Source organism: Meriones unguiculatus, chromosome 11 (genome assembly GCF_030254825.1).
Source record: "Meriones unguiculatus strain TT.TT164.6M chromosome 11, Bangor_MerUng_6.1, whole genome shotgun sequence".
In the NCBI taxonomy this organism is placed as follows: Eukaryota; Metazoa; Chordata; class Mammalia; order Rodentia; family Muridae; genus Meriones; species Meriones unguiculatus.
Genome location: NC_083359.1, coordinates 73362212 through 73383158, shown reverse-complemented (window position 1 = coordinate 73383158; position 20947 = coordinate 73362212). Strand labels below are relative to the sequence as shown.

General features: G+C 40.0%; 1 protein-coding gene across 9 annotated transcripts in view; it reads right to left on the bottom strand.

The window, feature by feature from the left end:
• Positions 1-1672: 1672 nt before the first annotated feature.
• The window catches only part of Edem3 (ER degradation enhancing alpha-mannosidase like protein 3), a 63705-nt gene continuing 44430 nt past the window's right edge, over positions 1673-20947 (bottom strand). Inside the window, exons 14-21 of one of the 9 annotated variants that reach the window (XM_060364444.1) lie at positions 17769-17934; positions 17355-17509; positions 16498-16654; positions 14470-14661; positions 13476-13641; positions 8886-9071; positions 7671-7718; positions 1673-2402 (exon numbers count right to left, since the gene is read on the bottom strand). In XM_060364444.1, the coding sequence (XP_060220427.1) occupies positions 1996-2402; positions 7671-7718; positions 8886-9071; positions 13476-13641; positions 14470-14661; positions 16498-16654; positions 17355-17509; positions 17769-17934 (1477 nt within the window). In that variant the 3' untranslated portion in view covers positions 1673-1995. The remainder of the gene's footprint in view (positions 2403-7670; positions 7719-8885; positions 9072-13475; positions 13642-14469; positions 14662-16497; positions 16655-17354; positions 17510-17768; positions 17935-20947) is intronic. The other 8 variants (XM_060364446.1, XM_060364447.1, XM_060364445.1 and 5 more) reach the window with 8 other exon arrangements.

Here is a 20947-nt window from a genome sequence, read left to right as displayed (position 1 = left end):
AAGTGGCAGTAAGCTGGCTTTTCCTAGTGTGTCATGTGATCCTTCATGCCATTAAATTCTTGAGGGGAAAAAATGCTGCTGTGATAACTTAAAAGAGTTAGATTTAGACAACAATGGCTTTGAGCTACAAATACAAAATCAATACATATAAGGCTTCTGTATCCAAGTCTCAGAGGAGCATCTGTTCCTTTTCTCCAAGCCCCAGTCCTAGAAATTAAGTAATTAAGCTTCAGCTCTTTTGGCAGCTTTGCAATGAAGAAGAAAGTATATCTACCCTTCTGTCTATTCTATGTGTTCAGGTTCTATCTTCTCGCACCAAACTTCACATGCAGAGAGACTAAAAATACCCATTTTGGTGTCAGTTTTAACTACAAGCCAATAAAGGCCTTGCTTTCCTACCCCGAAGCCCAGTGAGTTCTCTAAGATTTATTACTCAGCGACAAATTTTGTTTAGCTGGAATTTTTGAAAGCAGGTAACTATCTCCTTATAAAAGGGCATGTTTGCCTGGGACCTAAGACATACTGTACATGAATTTACACAAATACCACACAGCACTGCTGTCGTTAACAGCTCCATAAATAGTCTAAGCAATTCAGTACCTCAAAACCATGTTTTAGAGAAAGGTTATTGTGTAATGCCATGGTAAAAAGGAATTAAGTCTCTCAAATAGTCCTTTAGAAGTAATTAAAACAATTTTAAAAATAAATAAAATTAATAAAACCATGATTTCAATGTATAAGTATCAATAGGCAAAACCCAAAATAATTAAATGTGGCCAGCTCCAGACTGCCACAGGGCGGGGGGGGGGGGGGGGGGAGGGAAGGAAAGAAAATATTTTTCCTTTACTTATATGGCTATATAGTTTTTTACACAGGTCACCAGAGACTAATTTTCAAGTCCACATCAGGAGGAATTTTTGTTAAAACAGAACTAAACAAACCTAAATCCATGATTAAACAGAAAATGTGACAGACTCCTTAGGTGTGATGTTAGAAACCAGCTTCAAAGGAGAAAGACGGCAGTCACCCCAGGATTACAGACTGCTACTACGGTTTATCATGGCTCGGTGAGATAGGGAGCCAGAACAGGACTTGGAGATGAGCCTCCTGGCTCAAACTGCACACTGAACGTGGGATGGCGTAAGGCTGATGGCTAGAGTAAAACCACCGTAAGAGAAATGAACTCAAAAAAACAATCTGCCCCACGAGGATCTAATGCTGATTTCTATAGAGTAGTCATAGCTTCCCTGACGGCAGCCCAATGGGAAGCTGATATTGCAACATCACAGTTTTTCCTTCTCTCTATTTACCCCGAGCACTAAGCAGCCAATTTCCACAATATCTATTTGACCCTCTTCCTGGCCCCATAGTATGTCTTTATAGAGAAAACTCACTAACTTCACCTTTGGTTTAAATGCTAAGGACATTGTTGGGAGAGAAAAAGAAATCAAGTCGTCTTGGCCATGTGTCACTGAATGAAGCAGGTGAAAGCAATGAGCAGAAACTGCTGTTACCATGAATGCATCTGCCTCACAACCCACAGGTCACTTAGAGTGTTCCTGTGAAGGCAGCAAAGCCAGAATACCACAGTACTCATTCACATCTTCCCCAAAGAGCTTCTGACCCCAAACCCACGGCAGCGAAGCTTCCTCCAGTTAGAAAACTGCACTGACTCTTGTTCCCACTTTCCACTAGCTGAATTTGTTTCTTGTTTACCCAGGAATGGCCAGTCACCTTTCCCTGCCCTGGGAGCTGCAGGGTGTGTAATATGCCATCATTTGAGGGGCTGCGAGTTTCCACTTTGCATGGGGGAGTTTCAGTCGGGTCAGCTCTAACACAGCATGCTCCAGTTCCCTACGGTAACTGCTTACCCCAGTCAGAATGTGCCTGAGCAAAGCTCAGAGCCTCCCAGGAGAGCCTGCTTGGTATATAGGGTGTCAAAAACCACAGTTTACTGCTTCTTTTCAAATATCTACCACCAGCGTCTTTGTGGAGTCATAGTTCATCCTTCTCCATCATTTCGAATGCTTCTATGTCTTCATTCCAGTCTGCTAATATGGAGTCTATAGGCTGGGCCTTTGTACCGCAGCTGGCATTAGGACTGGAATCTTCCTCAGTTTCTGATTGTTCTTGAAGCTGGTTATCTAAGTCTGCACATTCACCATCAAGACTTGCAGTCTCATGGCTTTCTGTGGAACTAGGCACCTGTTCAGAAGGGGCAACGCTGGCAGCTTCTTCAGTGTCTGCTGGAGAGGGTGACTCTGAGTCAGACTCTGGAGGCTTTTCAGGGGTCTCCTGATCAACCAAGTCAACTGTCTGAGGAAGTGACAGCATCTGCTCCGCACTTTGATTCTGAGAATCATTTTCAGAAGATGGCTGGTCTTCATTTTCCACTTCAGGATCTGCACAGGAAAGAAACAAACGGGTCACTCTCCCTCTTAAGAAGCACACCGAACTCACAAAGTCACCTGTCTTTACAATAACATTAAGAAATAAAGCAGAGTCATATCAATGCAGAACGTTAAACAGCGGCACTGAAGTCAAGATCTTACAATCGCATTTTCTGTGTAGCTATTGGTAGAATGTGCTGGCAGTGAAAATAAATGTCACTTCAAATGAAAAGGAATAATAATATTTAATAGCATAATCACTTAGATGAATATTAGTAAGTAACAAAATCACTAAACAAAAATGTTAAAATGCATATAAAATTTTAACATATGACTAAAATTGATTAAACATCATGGCTAGAGATGGCTCAGTGGCTAAGCGTGCTTGCTGGACAATTATTAGGACAAGAGTTTGGATCCTAGTACCCAGGTAAGAAGCTGGGGTCTCACAGATACCTCATTTCAATTCCAAAGGATCCTGTGGTCTCCATGAGCATGCACAAGCATGAGCACACAAACACACACCTGCACATACAATCAGGCACACACACAACTTATTAATACTTATATTCAAGAAAGCTTGCACATAAGAACATCCTAAGTAAATAAGTCTTAATAGCACTGATCACTGCTAAAACTTGAAATCATATTTCTGGAAAAGTGAAATTACCACTCAGTGATTGGTTACAGGTATTAATATGACTTATCAAATAAAATATTTCCATAAAGGCAAGAACTGAGATTATTAAAAAACTATTACTACATATCTATGAACTTTAAACAATTATTCTAAAATTCTCTAGAAGCCACAGCAGGTCAAGTTTTTGTGATGATTGCAAAATATAAAAAGTCCTGGAAGCACTTTACTTTGAGTTCCCACAATTAGGTATTTAAACAGCCTTGTCACCTATGGGCCCCATCCCGTTTGGCCTGTTTCTGCAATGCAGGCAGGAAAACTCTCCCAGGTACCCACTGTGTCTGGTGCCAGAGAGAAAATGAGGCACAAACACTAACACTAGGCCTGCCTGTAAGCACCTTACGGCGCAGTGAGGAAATGATATCCGCAAAAACTGGATACGGTATGTATACATATGCATGTACACACTAAGTGAAAAGTCCCACATTTAGTAAGGGAGCGAGGCATGTGCTACTAGGAAAGCTTGGAGCAGCAATATCCGAGGGCTCCTCCGGAAAGTAAGCTGAACCTGGGGTCAGAGTGGAGAGAAGACAGACCTACTACAAAAGCAAACCAACCCCTGAAGGAATGTGGGCAAGCAGGCAAGCACAGGTGAGTGCGTGAGTCACCCTCTCGGGTAGGATTGCCATACTAGGGAAGTTTGTCCGCACACGTGCACGCGTGCTTACTCTCTCCAGTGCAGGTTCTTAGTCTTTGGATGGTGTGATGGTTTAAATAAGACTGGTCACACACAGGCTTAAGTGTTGACACTTGGTGGTGTATCTGGTAGAGTTCAGAAGTTGAGGTCTTCCTGGAGGACGTCCTTCACTAGGGGTAAACTCTGAGTTTCATAGCCCAGACCCACTTCCAGTTTTCTTTCTCTGTCTTCTGGTTAAGGCTGAAGATGTGCTCTCTCGGCAGCCTGCTGCCCTGCTGTGGCTGCCATTGTGGATGCTCTCTAAGTTGCCTTTGTCATGGTTTCTATCACAGCAACAGAAAAGTAACTACCACAGTTCGGTTTCTATGTTTGTTTGTTTGCAGGGTGAGACTGAAGGTTCAGACATCTAAGTTTTCTTTCTTTTTTTAAAAAAGCAATGCTTTATTTTTTTCCTTATTTTACCATGAGTTTTCTGGGCGGTGAAAGAGGCACAATTAAGTAAAAAGTTAGGAATCGTGGAGGTGAGATAAGAAAAGGGAGCTCAGAACTCACTATACTAGGTGACAGTAAGTTCAAGGGGAACGACAAAGTCCTCGAGTTTATATTTGAACTGTGTTATTCTAAAAGGATGGGGCAGGGGCAGGGGCAGGGGCAGGGGCAGGGTTGCCCCATCTAGTAATAAAGACTGCTGTTGGTTGAGACCCTTCCGAGTTATGTGTGGTGCAGGATTATTCTGCCATCTACCCAAATGCCATAAGTAAGAGGTACAGACAGAGAAAGGAAATACAGGTATTATCCCTATTTTTAGACTATGACTATATACTGAAACTAAAGTGTGGTAGTCTGAGTGAAAATGGCCACCAGAGGCCCAGAGAGAGAGCACTATTAAGAGGTGTGGCCTGGCCACAGTAGGTGTGGCATTATTAGAGGAAGTGGGGGAGGGCTTTGAGGTTTCAGAAGCTCAAACCAGGCCCAGTGTCACTCTCTCTTCCTGCTGCCTGCTGAGCTACCTGTCTACACCACATGTCTGCGCGCATGCTGCCACCCTCCCTGCCATGACACCAGTGGACTAAACCTTTGAAACTGTGAGCCAGCTGCAGTTCAATGTTTTCCGTTTTGAGAGTTGCCATGGTCATGGTGTCTCCTCACAGCAATAGAAACTCTAAGATGTAATGCAACTCTAATTTTAAGGACTACTACTAATGTTAATAAAGTTGGTAAAGAAAGCTAAAATATGTGCAAGAACCAGTAACTACTTCAATGGAAGCACCAGCAGCTAAAAGTGAAATGATGCATTGCTTCATAACATAAATAAAAACCTACAAAACAAAATTATGACAGGTATAAGGCTCACATTGCTTAAAAACGTAGTTATAGTGAAGAGTAAGAGCTCATTACATGTATAGATGTTCCAGAACAGGAAGTTGTCACATTTAACTTCTACTACCTATAAAGAGTATGCAAATACATGACTCTGAAATGAATCTCATTTTTACCTTTAGTTTGTGAACTACAGAAAATTGAAATTCTAAACAGAGTCACTAAGGGAACAGCTATCACATGAAATGTATTCAAAACAAAACTTTTGAATTACTTGCATAGAAATAAGCAAATAGGCTAGAAGAACAGAAGTACAAGTGCTGCCTATCTGGAAACTCCTGTGGACCCACAGAACAAGAAACAGGCAGGAGCAGCAGCTAATGTAGCCCGGGCTTTAAGAGGAGCAAAGCTTCAAAGGAGCCAAGGTTAGCCATGTTGTTATCCCTTCACTCCAAGGCACCTGTTGCCAGTCTAAAGGGTACAACATTGATTCAGAAATGGCATATCAGAAACACAAGAAACAAAGAACTTTGGAGAGAACCCAAAGAACACCAGTGGGCCTTCCTAATAAAAGGAGAAGGTAACAGTGGGGAAGACATAAGAGTGAATGCTGGGCTGGAGAGATGGTTCAGGAGTTAAGAGCACTGGTTGCTCTTCCAGAGGACCCGTTCGATGCCAGCACCCACAAGGCTGTAACTCTCACAACTCTCTGTAACTCTAGTTCCAGGGGATCTGACTCCCTCACACAGACACATGCAGGCAAAACACCAAGACACATATAATTTTTTAAAAAAAACATAAAAAGAAGTTTGAATGTTACACAATCACTCATTCAGCAGCACTTTCTACAGTAACTGGAAAAGCTCACACAGGTAAGAAGAGCTATGTAATAAACAGTCATGCAACCAATCATTAAACTATACTGAAAAAAAAAAAAAGAACAACAAAACTCATATTCTGCCAAGAAAGAGGAAAAAAAGGACACAGAAGGTGGCATTTGATCTGGTAATAGAATGGCTGAACTTCTCAAAGAGGAAAAGAACAACAGGGATGTGAAAAACAGATTAAGCTAAATCCACACAGAAACATGGCCTGCTTCGAGAGAAGAGAGCAGGATGCATGGCTTCCTGACCACAATGCAGCGCTGCTCCTCTCCAGGCAGAGGGCCATCTGTCCATGAACAAGGCTATCCTCAGGTAGAAGGAACTACATATATACATCCTAATAGTGAAACCTATCAGAAAAAGGCAGGGATAAGAGGGAACTTGTCTGGGGCTTCTACTTCCTGTATTATAAATGCAGAGGACTTCGCAATCAGCAAGCAATGTGACTTCAATTTAGAAAAATGATTTGAAGACATTTTGCTGCTTGGATTAGGTGCTTATTACTTGAGGGTACGTACATAATTCTAACTAGAACTCGTGATGCAGGGCTAGGTAGGAGACAGCAGGTCATCTGGGTCTCCTTCCATTCCTGTCAAAGGGCAGGGGAAGAGCTGATGCACTACAATTGCCTGCAAGTATGTCTAAGTGTGGGCTTCTGATCCGGGCTTAGGATCTAACTCAGCACAGCGGAGAACGCTGGGGCCTCCACTTCTAACAACTGCATCAGCCAACACTGGGTGCCAGGGAAGCCCATGAGACCATAACGGTATGGGACACGTTAATGATAACTACACAGAGGTTAACTCCTTAGATTATCCTAAATGAATAAACTAGATGATCTGACTGAATCAGTATCACTGATTTGTCTTACAGTGATAAATATTAATTATAACTTGTTGGTTTCTCTAATAACAGTTGTACATTTCTCAAAGGACTATTATATATACAAACTTTAAAACCTTTTATCAAAGAAGCACTATAAGATAAACAGCTCACCAGGTGCGGTAGCCTGTGATCCCAGCACTGGGGAGGCAGAGGAAAGGCGGATCTCTGTGAGTTCGAGGACAGCCTGGTCTACAAAGCAAGTCCAGGACAGCCAAGGCTACACAGAAAAACCCTATCATGAAAAACAAAAAAACAAAAACAAAAAGTCATGGACCATCAAAGTGTTTTAAATATCATTTGCATAATGTCTTCTTCCTGCAGAGTTTTTAAGGGAATACTATTCCTTAGCAAGTGTTTTTTGTTTGTTTGTTTGTTTGTTTGTTTTACCTAGTAGAACTGATTGTTTTAACTAGCCTTTTCCTGGTGTGGGGAACACTTTCTTTACCACAATCATACAGTCTTAACCCAAATGTGCCCCTTATCTCCACAGGAGCTTAAAAAATAAGCCAATATTTTAAATATTTTACTTTGTATGTAAATAAAAGATGATCCAAAGCAATAATTTCTTATGCAACAATGTGTTAGAGTGACTCTTGCATGGGTATGGATTAGTGAATTCATCTACAGTATTGAATATATAATTAATAGAACTGACTATGGCAGGATCGATAAAGAATTATTATCATGGGAAAACTGACTAGATAGGAAAGTTATTAATTACATTAAGTCATATATTATCATGGTACTCAGTGAAACAAAATTATATATAACTGGTTTATTAAAACAAAATTATATATGTATGTGTGTATAATAAACACACATACATATATAATTGTTTTTTAATGCAAGATACTTACTACTGTTAATAATGTAGCTTGGAATCATTTTACCTTTTAATATGGCTGCTGAAATTCCAATGGTAGCACAGAACAGGGGGAAAAGCAAAGGCATTACAGAGTTATACAGAGTAATATTATTTTGCCTGTGTTTGATGACTAGCAAAGTAGGAAGGGTGTGAATTTTGAAAAAGAGCCCCAGGAAAGAAGAAATCAAGTACACAGGAGGTTTGAGAAGATCAGCAGCTCTTTGTAGTCTGTCTCCATCTCTGCGTCCTTACACACCCCATCACTCATTCCACTGCTCTTAAACAGCTGACAATTCAAAGACTCTCAAAAAACAAAGCAATACAAGAACACAAAACACTGCTTAGAATAACATTGTCCTGTGAGCATTAAACAAAAAAAAATGTCTCATTTGGAAATCATACTGAATTAAGTTGGTTTTGAATATTTGTCAACACCCTATGGGCTATTAACAAGCCCATACATATCATACACTGCCAATCATGTAATGGGGATGGGAGAGGACAGTTCCCTCTTCAGGTGCTTCCTCTGAGAGACTGCCACCAGGAGCAGGATCATAGCCTACATCTGCCTGCTCTCTTCCCCTAGCTCTTCCATATCCTCAGGTGTGAAAACTGTACAGCCTTTATAGGGTGGTTTCAGAGAATTTTCAAATTACTAACAACACTTCAGCCTAGGCAAGATTATATATTCTTATGAATTAAATCTCTTGCTCCCCAGGAAAACCCATTTGTAACTTCTGTAGAATAAACACCCATGTGATAAATGTAGATGGCAGCAGGAACAAGCTGCTCCATTTCTACTGCCTTCATCAAGAATGAACATGACAGTACAGGTTTGCTGGTAAGACCGTAACTATCATATTGTATATCACACCTCTCATATAATTCTAAATGCAGTCCAAGTCAGCCAGCAAAAATAATGATTTATTATTTATAATAATAAATTACTATTAATAAGTTATATTAATAGTAAATTATAAAAGAACTTATTTATAATTTATATTACATAATTTAATTATAAAATAGTAAAAATAAATGCTAATATTAATAAATTACTATTATTTTTAAGAGAAAAATTCTAAACCACCATCAGAAATTTTTACTTGCTTTACGAAGTTAAAAAAAAAAAAAAGAAAAAGGCCTATGTCACTTTTGTTCCCATTTTTGCTCTGGGCTGAGAGGACTCGAATGCTAGCCCCAGCGTTACCTCGGTCTCTCGCTTTGTCGGAGAGGAGCACCTCCACCTCCTCGTGCTCCCGGATGGCGTCCAGGATGATGCTCCCTTCTTTGCTGAACAAGAACAGCATGGGGATCTTTATGTCGTCCGTGTCTTTCCCGTCCCCCGCCATCTGGAACAGAGGGGCGGTGTCGCTGCTGCTCCCCTCGTTGTCATCTAGCCAGAAAACAAAGAGGCCATGAGGGCATCCGCCCACGGCAGAGATGTACTGTCACTGCTTCTTACCCACTGACAGAAATACTTTTATGCACCAGAAAAACAAATATAATCCTTAGATCAACTGACTTTATGATTTACTCTAAGGAAATAATTGAAAGCAGCAAAACCTCTAACCTCAAAGAAATTTACTGGGCTGAATAATTATAAACCACTCTCAATAAATTATAACAAATTACTTGCACACAGAAAACAGTACATAAAAACACAGAACACAAAATTTTTATAACTATGACTGAAATATTTTCAAATGACTATGGAAAAAGCTACAAATGAAAGATTTTAATGACCTGGATCACACAGGTACAACTATGAATGAACTTTTAGACTTCCTCTAATGGATCTGTTACAATTTGAACATCCCTAATTCAAAAATTTTAAATGCTCTGCAATCACAAATTTTTAGACCAGGGATTACTTGTCTGGTAAGAAGCTGAATTAAGCAGTATTGTTATTTCACACTGGTTAAACATCAGTTAAATTCTCTGTCAGTGTAAGTGTCAATCACATCCACTCCCAATACCACACAGCAGTGTCCCTGAGGAACAAGACAATCCCGCCCCATATCTCTTGCTTCACAGGCCCAACTAGGTGGCAACTAGTACCGACTGACCAGACAAAGGATGGCCGGCTGAACCCTCCACGACCCTACAACTGCCAGGCAAAAAGACTGTTTCTGCTAGTGGTGGCGAAGAGTCCACGTAAGTGACACAGACTGAGGGCCTGGCTGCCTGTTAGGAAAGAGAGGGAGAAGAGGGTGCCAGTGCCTGAGTAGCTACACAGGAAGCGGATACAGAAGACCCAAAGGTGAGACAGTGCTGGATGAAGAGAAACGCGAAAACTGTTGGCTATGACAACCTGCATGTCACGTAGTCCTGGGTAAATTCCAGCTTTATGTCTTACTCTTGGGCTGAATGAGAATTATCCCTTTTCAAACAGTAAACAACCTCCCTTCTTAAAATAACAAGTAAATTATTACCTGCTGCAGTCAAATGATTTTTAAGGTAGTTTGTATTTTTAGTCCTCGTAAAAAGAAACAAACAAACAAATTTACTCAAAGGAAAAAAATGCTTTGTCAGAAAAGAAAAACTTAGGAGGAAAAAAGTCACACACATTAAATATTTTTTTTGTTTTTTCTTTTGTTATTGTTTGTTTGTTTGTTTTTCGAGACAGAGCTTTTCCGTGTAACAGAACTCTGGCTGTCCTGAACTTGTTTTGTAGACCAGTCTGGCCTCAAACTCACAGAGATCTAGTGCTGGGAGTAAATGCTTGTGCCACCATGCCCGGCCTGTTAAATTTCCTCTTTAAAATTAAAAATTCAGAGAACAAAAATATATCATCTCATTCTTGTTCCACAGAACCCCACATAGGATTCTGTACCAACAGCTACTAAAGAAAATGTTACAACCACTCTGGAAATCAATCTGGCACTTTCTCAGACAACTAGGAATAGCACCTCCTCAAGATCCAGCTGTACCACTCCTAGGCATATATCCAAAAGGTGCTCAAGTACACAATAAGAACATTTGCTCAATCAAGTTGTAGCAGCTTTATTTGTAATAGTCAGAAGCTAGAAACAACCCAGATGCCCCTCACCTGAGAAATGGATACAGAAATTGTGGTACGTCTACACAATGGAATATTACTCAGCAATAAAGAACAAGGAAATCATGAAATTTGCAGGTAAATGGTGGGAACTGGAAAAGATCATCCTAAGTGAGGTATTCCAGAAGCAGAAAGACACACATATATTATATGTCACTCATATAGACATATAATATAGGATAAACCTACTAAAATCTGTACACCTAAAGAAACTAATCAAGAGGAAGGATTCTGGCTAAAATTCTCAATCCCCATCCAGAAAGGCAAAGAGGATGGACATCAGAAGAAGGAGAAAACAGGGAACAAGTTAGGAGCCTGCCACAGAGGACCTCTGAAAGGTTCTGCCTTGCAGACTATCAAAGCAGATGCTGAGACTCATGGCCAACTGTTGGGCAGAGACAGGCAATCTTATGAAAGAAGTGGGAAATAGTAAGATCTGGAGAGGACAGGAGCTCCACAAGGAGAGCAACAGAACCAAAAAATCTGAGCACAGGGGTCTTTCCTGATACTGTTACTCTAACCAAGGACCATTCATGAGATAACCTAGAACCCCTACACAGATATAGCCCATGGCAGTTCAGTGTCCAAATGAGTTCCAAAGTAATGGAACAGTGACTGCCTCTGACATGAACTGATTGGCCTGCTCTTTGATCACCTCACCTCCTCCTGAGGGGGGAGCAGCCTTGCCATGCCACAGAGGAAGACAATGCAGCCACTCCTGATGAGACCTGATAGACTAGGATCAGAAGGAAGGAGAGGAAGTCCTCTCCTATCAGTGGACTTGGGGGGGGGCATGCGTGGAGAGAGGAATGAAAGGAGGGATTGGGAGGGAAGGAAGGAGGGAGCTACAGGGGGGATACAAAGTGAATAAAGTGTAATTAATAAAAAAATTTTAAAAAAATTAAAAAAAAAAAGAAAATGTCCGACCTGTCTTTATATATCATAGAACAACATAAAGACTCTGCCCAGAACCTAGGATAATCTTACACACAGAAAGCTATTTTCAGAAGATTGAAGCACACCCTCCACTATGCTTCATACTTTTTAAGTCTCTGTTTTTAGGGCTTGGTAAGTAAGAAATGCTCAAAATCCTTAAGGCAGTAAGTTTCTCAATAAAAGTAGCCTCAATGTGAAAACAGCAAAAGATAAACAGGATGACTTAGGGGCTGGGCAATGGCTCAGCTGGTACAGTGAATGAGGTCCATGAGGCTGAGGACCTGAATCTGGACCCCTAGCTCCTGTGTCCAGGCTTGCATGGTGATGTACATGTGCGACCCTAGCACAGGGAGTTAGAGGACAGGCAGACCCTCATAGTTCTAGAAAATGATGGCACTCTGGGCTCTGTGAAAGACTGTGTCAAACAGAGGATGGAGAACAGCTGGCAAGACACTAACATTGGCCTCTGGCCTCAAACACATATGCAGATGAGTGTGTACATACACACAAACATGTGCACACAAACATGTACACATACACACTCAAAAGAAAAGGATTTAAGTCAGGAGTCAGCAAAAACTTCCTGTAACTGGCCATACAATGAATGCCGTCAGTTCTGCAGTTCTCTGCTGGAAGTCCCCGACTCGGCAACTCAAAGCCCACTGAGACAGTACGTCCACACAACACTGAGCAACACTGAGACATAAGCTGGAGGTGTGGTCCACATCCAGTATTTCGCCAAATGTGGGCTCAAATTATTAAACACAATTTCTCCTGAAGCTTTTTAACTAATAAAATATATCACTTAAACCAATATTTTAGTGCCCATATAAAATAAACAAAAGGAATAGTAAATATTTTTTACTGAAATAAATCCCAGTATTTAAGTGTTTGTATCTTCTGTTTTTCCTGATGCTAGAGTCAAAAACAGGGTCACTGAGCTCCACCCCCAGCCTTTTAAACGTCATATGTACTCTCAGTGAAGAAATAGGAACTAATTAAGGAAAAGAAAAAAAAATGTAAAATGGACTTTTTTGGTCAGCTCACAAGTAATGTGGGATTCCAGTCTTCAGTTCTTTCTAAATGCAAATGCCATTTTGCCTTAAATATAGAACATTCTCTATTTCTGCTGATAATCATGGCTTTTTAGGAGAAAAAAAAAGGGGGAGTGAGAATAGCAAAATTCATAGGTAGAAACACATAGGTAAAATGTAGGTAAATTGAGCTAAAGTTGGTATTTTGTAATTTCAGTGGAAAAAATCCATTGGGATAAAATGTTCTAGCAACTAGTGCTTATGTGATGTTGAGTATTATGCAGCTAAAAAAAAAAAATATCTTTTCCAGAAAGAAAAGATAACAAATTACTGAAGCTGGGCCAAGACTGTACTGTCGTTCCGCAGCAGAGCCGCCAGCTGCACCCACATAACTGTGATTCCAAAGCCTGCCACCCTGTGGACGGACAGAAGTCTCTAAAGGCCACCCACCGCAGGCGGCGGAGTCTGATTGTTACCTGGAGACCCTAGGTCTCAAGGGCACAGATTCTTCTCCAGAGTGTGGGGCATTTGCACAACACTCGAGTCCACCCTCATACTTTACCCCAAATAATTTCACTGACATCAATATACAGAAACCAGTATCTGGATTTTCAAAAAAGATAATAAATTTATAGAAACAACCAGGTCGTTGAATTATTTATCCTTAATTTTGTCAAAATACAAATAACCTGATAACCCTCTTTGGTAAGATTTTAGAGGGGGAAATCACCTCCTCCTACCCAATACACTGACACAGAGGGATACTCACCAATAACGATGCCACCAATGGCTCCAGCATTCTGGATGTTGCGTGCCTTTTCTGCGAACATGCACTGTCCTCTTTGTATCAAGGCAATTTTTCCCATCACTGCCTCAGGGTTAGTGAGCTCTGAACAACCATTATATGGTTTACTGCTTGCAACAAATCCTCTTGTCTGTCAGAAATAAAAGAAGCCTAAATCTTTTATTTTCTTCAATTGCAACCTAGTCATTTAACTGTAGTATCGTTTTTTTTTTTTACACTTGAATTTATTTAAGGTTTATTTATTTATTATTTATATAGAATTCTGCCTGCAGATCAGAAGAGGGCGCTTTAGCTACCATGTGGTTGCTGGAAATTGAACTCAGGACCTTTGGAAGAACAGCCAGTGCTCTTAACCTCTGAACCAACTCTCCAGCCCAGTATCATGAGTTTTAAGAGAAGGAAATTAGAATTCTCTCTCTCCCCCACTCTCATATGCGTGTGTTTGTGTGTGTGTGTATACATGTGTGGAAGCTACATATCAATCAATCTCATCTATGGTCACGAGCCATTCACCTCATCTCTTGAGACTGGGTATCTCACAGAACTTGGGGATCACAGATTAGGCTGGGCGGGCTGGCTGGGGATTCTCAGGGCTCCTCGTGTCTCTGCCTCCCCAGCGCTGGGATTAAAAGAGCACACTAACATGCCTGGCTTTAATGTGGGTGCTTGAGGTTGAACTCAAGTCCTCATGTGTGCACAGCAAGCACTCAAATGACTCAGCCCTCTCTGCAGCCACTGTATACAATGTAAGAACCCTTTAACTAAAGGAGTCTGGATGCTTAGGTAATGTCATGTTTTGCTGTGCTGGGCACCAAAGCCAGTTCTCACACAGCTGAGTATATGCTTCTACCACTGAAATGTACAGTGAGTGGCCTAACTTCTAAACATAAAGCTATTAAGTTAGAGGCAAAGAAATCAAATACTTACTATTTCAGTAAACTTACTGGAGTGCACATACCTCTTTGTGTTTAGATAGATCCAGCCCAAACTGAGCTGGTCCAGCAGTTAAGACTACCCTGCCAAAAAACGGGTGGGAAATAATTTGTACAGCTCGTGGAGGTAGCTGCTGCTCTTTCTGTTGCTGACTGGACAGCTCAATCATCTCCTGCATGAACCGCAACCCATCTTCAGCATCAATTGAACTAGCAGCCTAGAAAGAAACAGACTCAGTTTAGCTTAGCTTTCCCCCTGTAAACTTTCCCATCTTTTTGACTTCCTAAATTACAGACTTCTGCATGGAATTTCTCTCCTTTTAGTTTACTCAATATTTACAATCTAACTTGCCCTCAGTACACTACTTTCAGGAACTGAATACGCTGAAAACAATTCCCTGTAACTTTTCTCAAGGTCTCCTTTCCACTACATGAGCCACCTTTGACGGAGATTTGAAACTGTGCCCATATCAAGTGCTCACATACCCTTTCGCTTGTTTACCTCCTGCATATTCAGTAAGATTCCAAACATGAACTGAGTACCTACTCTGTCCCCACATGTACTGAAGCAGACAGTGTTTAAGTTTGTATCTACTGGAGAAAGACATGCAAGAGTTAATTATGTTAAAAAGTCTAAAGTGAAGAAGCACCACGGAGTAATTGATTCTGCTTGTGTATAACTGAGAACTGAGTCTCAACCAAGGAGAAGTTGAAGATGGTCCATCATAGCAAAAAGTAAAATGTATTCTAAACATTTAGCAAAAAAAAAAAAAAAAGAAAAGAAAAAGAAAGAAGAAGAGGGGAGGGTTTACTGTAGGAAGCTGGAGGGCAGAAAGACATTGAGAGTTCAATCCCACTCTGAAATTTCTAGCCCTGGAAAGGGCTCAGAGAATGATGAGTTACTGACATGGAAAACACAGAAGAGAGCTGAGGTAAGGACAGAAAAGCAATAGAGAATGACATAATTCAAGTGAGGGTGGATGGAGGCTGAGAGGTAGAATCCACAGCAGATATACTAAAGAAGGGTCTAGGATTAAAGCTCGGAATGAGTGCTATATGCACATGTCCAAGAAGTCATCTGTTAAAGCCAGCAGAAACAAAAGACAGATGGAGAAGAGAACAGACAGAAAAGAATGTCATCTAGAGTCTTAACCTGCCCTACACTAGGTGGGTGTGAGGGAAGCCCAGCTACAAAGGAATCTAGAAGGCAAAGAGTGAGAACTGAAAAGGAACCATGTTGCTGGGACACCTTGGGAACCAAAAAGAAAAAAAAAATGTTTTAAGAAGAAGAAAATCAGGAGTTACTGAAGAGTTAAACTGTATTAATGATGAAGAGACCACTGGAGGCCACTACTTCATTGGTGGCCTAAGTAAAAGCATTAGAGATGCCACACTCACAATTAAGGACCACAGGACATAGGGATACTCTTTGGGGAGAGAGGGGAGCTGTTAAATTGGAAGATGTAGATGGCAAGAAAATAGAGAAAAATTTAAGAGAAAGGTGAGGTTCTGAGAAAGCTGAACTGGAGAGTAAACACACATTGTCTGATGTGTGAGTGTGCTTCTAGCTTCTAGTTACTCAGAATACTATGTTATTCAGAATCAATGTGCTAGTAAGGTAACTTTAAAGGTTGCATGCTATAAAAACTCTAAATTAAAAACCAATACAAATTTATCTAAAAGGTATGATGGTATCTTTTTCAGATAAAAATATATGCAATGCTTGATTTCTGTGATGAATAAAATACCTAGATTCAGTACTTTTTTTGAAAACTAAAATAGTGTAAACTATTATTATATAAAGATTGAAATTAACCATTAACTCAAAATAAATTAATGGAAAGACAATGAACTGAGGAAGAAAATTTAGATTTACAACCTATCCTTTGACTGTATTGATGTAAACAAATTATCCCAACTGGTTACATGGAATCAGGATGTTTCCAAAAGACTTCCGTGTATGTTTACTCCTCAAGTTCACAGCATCAAATGCCATTGCCCTATGCAAGCTAAAGAGCAAGAGACAGTACCTAGCCCATACAGCAATGTCTTACTTGGATTGCATGTTGGACCAGCTGGACTCGCCCATCTTTGAGGTGAATCAAACTCACCCCCATCTTCTTCAGGATTTCTAAATGTTCTGGGTTAGTGGCCATAAAATCTCTGGCTCTCAGAGGAGGTTGAGCTCCACTTCTCAAACTCTCCTCTCTGCTGAAAAGAATCAGAAGTAAGGCTTACAACTACACATTACCAGCAGTGAAACAGAAAAATCAAATAAGAGTAATCGTGGTAGATATTTGCCAAACTGCTAATTTTAGAACTGGTGACACTGCAGCGACTTATTTTCCTATGCATCCTTTTGATTATTACCAGACTGTTCCACTCTCAGATGTGTATTTCAGTAAACTAGATCGTGTATATGTCTTTTTCTAAAAACTTGTTTTACTCAAAAATTTTTCAGTTCTAATTTTTAAAAACTGTATGCGCATGGGTGATTTGTGTGCATGTATGTCTGCATACCATGTGCATGAAGTGCCCTTCAAAGACAAAGAGTGTACCGCACCCACTAGGACTGAAGTTACAGTTGTGAGCTGGCATGTGAGTATGGGGAATTGAACCCAGGCTCTCTGGAAGGAAGAGCAGACAGTGCTCTTAACCACTGAGTCATCTCTCCAGCCCCTAGAGAGCATTTTCTTATACATATAAGACAAATAGATGATGAATCTCTTGTGTCTAAAAATGAGCTAGAGAAATTAAAAAGCTATTATATACTATCTGCTATCAAACAATACATAAAAGTTCACATAATGATTTTTATTAAAAAATAAAAATAAACTATATACTCCAGTCTCTCTGATCTAGGTGAAAGTCTTTTTGACTATTGCTACAAATATAAAACAATACATCTTACACTCTGATGATGCCTCTGGGACAGCTCTTATCCACCACGTTTTTCAAGGGTTCACGGATGCTCTGAGCATACAATGGATCATTAGGAAAAAGAATCTGTGTGTTTGGACAAGTCCAATCAAAATTACTATCATCCAGTTCTGTGTATTCTGAGGTCTAGAACATAAAAAGAATTATGTAACTAATAATAATAGTGTTACTTATGAGTAAAAACAAAATAATAGTGTTACTTATGAGTAAAAACAAAATATTTCTTACACACGAGTGATGCCCTAAAAGAAAATGAGACAATCTTGCAAGCATGTCCCTGCTACCATGAACATATTAACTGAACTTTAATTATGGGTTGCTTCATACTTAATAAAGCAAATATATGGAAGTGAAAGGTGAGGAAGGCATTTAATTTAGAACTTACTGTGTTCTTCTTCGAGATGCTTCGATTTGTGGTAGAGAGCCAGAGAGGTAATAGATGAGCTTCTGTTGTAAAGATGTAATCTTCTATGTCAAAAATAATGTCTTCTTTGTCAGCAAATAACAGGTAGAGATATTTAAACATTTCAGCCAAGAAAAATGAATCCATTCTAAATTGAAAAGTCACAAATAAATATTTAAAAATCCAAGTATCAATTATAGAGTCAGTATTATTCAAACAGCCAAAGAACTAAAGAGTGTTTCAATCCTCCACTATCAAAATAACCTGAACTCAAGTTTAATGCAGTGGCATAAAACACCAGAGGAGCTGCTTACCACAAGGGTCCATAATCCTATCAAAAATTCACATGAGCCTTTTAACAGGCTTTCTACTATGGAGAACATGGCAACTCAATCCAAAGGCAGTTTATTGATGAGTCCCATATGAGAATCTTCAAGTCATCTTATCACATGGATCTGGCACATCACATAGATGACGCTTGTTATACAAGCATTTAAGAAATAAATAAGGCTTTAAAGGCAAAAGAAATCATAAAAAGTTCCATAAAAATGAACACAAAACCACAGGACAGCAGGCAGAATTGTACTTATCTTATCTTGCAAACTGTAAGCTTTTATTTACCTGTTTGTTTATTCACATAATTGAGGAGAGAAATGAAGGGGGAAGAATGCGCGTGCCTTTATAGATAGTTTAATGTTACCACATTTTAGAGAGAAATGTAAATAAGATTACATGTCTGGAAAAGAGTAAATAGGGAACAGATGGAATTGTAACATCAAATCTAAGTAAATTTATTTCCTCCCACAACAAGGCACCCAAGGCTTTGACGATAATAGATGCCTACAGTTCACTTAACAGGTTGTATCGGATCACATTTCTAGCCAAGCTCGATTCCTGGTTCATCAAAGGTCCTGCACAGATGCTTACTAAATTGAATACAAGTTGAAAGGGCATTACTAAAGAATGAAGGGGGTGGTAAAGAACTGGGCTTTGAAGACGAAGCTCTTCTACTAAAGAGATCTCTGACCATTGAGGCATTACCTAAAGACTGTGGCTTCTGCTTCCTGTTCTGCAAAAAGAACAAAATAGCAGACTTCCGAATGAAGTGAAACAGCAGCTCCATTTTTCCTATATCTGAACAACTGTGTGGGTATACGTGTGGGGTGAGAGGCTGACAGAGGGGTCTTCTATTACTCCCCATCTTATTTTTGAAACAAAGTCTACCACTGCACCTGGAACTAGTCAGTTAACTAGAACAGGTGGACAGTGAGCTCTGGGTGTCCTGCTTCTGCCCCTGCAACTCTGGGGTTACAGGCACATCTGACCATGCCTGGCCTTTCCTGTGGTGCTGGGGATCACACTGGAGTCCTCACTTTATCCACTGAGCCATCTCCTGGCTATGATATTTTAAAATTCTGTGGCCTATTTCACATATAAATCTTGTTAGAAAAACACTGTCCTGTTAAGTCTGTAATACACTTATTATAATTCAACCTTCCTGAACGCTTTGAAAACTGTAGACTTATAGGTAGATTAATGAGTAATAACAGCGACATTGGGCAAATTTGTGAACTGATTAGAAAACACATTTTTTAAACATTTAGAAAAGAGTAAGACATAGATGCGTCACTATCTGTAAGCTCCAGATGATCTAGTTGTATTTAAAGCCAGAAGTATATATACAAACGCAAATGCAAAGGCATTAACTCTGTCTTACATGACCACAAAATTGCTCAGGGGTTATTTTAGGCACATTACAGCAGGGTCTTGAAAAGATTTTCAGGGTTTTTGTTTGTGTGTGTATAGGGGGTCATTTGAATTATTTTTAGCATATATTCACATATTACTAGAAAAATACAAGTATTATCCTCTTCAAAACTTTGTGTTTATGAGTGTTGCACCTGGATGCCTGAGACCTACCTACAGGATAATGTCAGCAGATTTATCACTAAGAGTTCTCAAGTGCTATGTACGGGGCACTGGTTTTAATCCCAACCAAAATTCTTCCTCATCATGTGGATGGAAATAAAGTATATTTTTCTAAGATACAAGACACTGAAAACTGGCAGATCAGCCAAAAGACTCTTGAGATGATATTTAAACCCAAAACTTTGCCCATGAACAAAAATGAAAACTCCACAGGATAAATATAAAGTTCTAAATTTATGCTTTAAAAAGACAGCCGGACACAGTGGCACACGGCTGTAATCCCAACACTCGGGGAGGCAGAGGCAGGCAGATCTCAGTATATTTGAGAACAGCCTGGCCTACAAAGTGAGTCTAGGACAGCCAAGGCTACACAAAGAAACCCTGTCTTGTAAAACCAAAACCAAAACCAAACCAAACCAAAACAAAAAAAGCAGCTTCTCAGGATCAAGGTAGAAAATGTTTATTAGCAGCCTAGAGTTAAGTATCTGAGACTAGCTGGGATTTGTCACAAATTCAGTGTGAGCTGAACAAAATATAGTTACTGAAACAAAATTAAGGACAGTTAATAATACATTATAATGAAGACTACAGTTTGGGCCAAACGCATCTGAGAGGTCAAATGCTCCCGTGTGAAACACTGAGTTAATGAAATGGTGTTCAGAAGGATAGAAGGTATACACACATATCAGCCCCTCATCCCGTTAGCAACACTTGGCCTGACTCCAGATGACTACAGTGTTATTTATTGTGCTGGCCACATCCTGAGTATAATTAGTGCTAAAATGTGTGTGTATGCACGCAGTTTTGTTTCAAAGCAGGGGATGAAATCCAGGACTTAACACAAGTTAGGTAGGTGTTCTACCACCAAGCTACATCCCCAATTCATATAATTCAATGGACTACAATCAGAAAGGAGCAAAGGTAGTATTAACAAGTATAGCAACAATGTCATAAAAGGAGTGTCTGGTAACAAGGAGGGAGAAAAGAAGAAAAAATGAAACCTCTTAACACAGTGATTGCTCAGCATGTCCAGTTTGTACCACACTCATCACATGCCTCTAACATCTTCCCACAACCACAAAACACTGCAGGGGCAGGAGTGGGTCTAATCTATCAACTGTATGCCTGGCATAAAGTTTGTGCTTAACTGCTGTTCTTTGAATAAATGCTGCTACAATATGACTGTCTAGACTACTGTACTGACAGGAATTCTCACCGAGCCTTAGCAAATG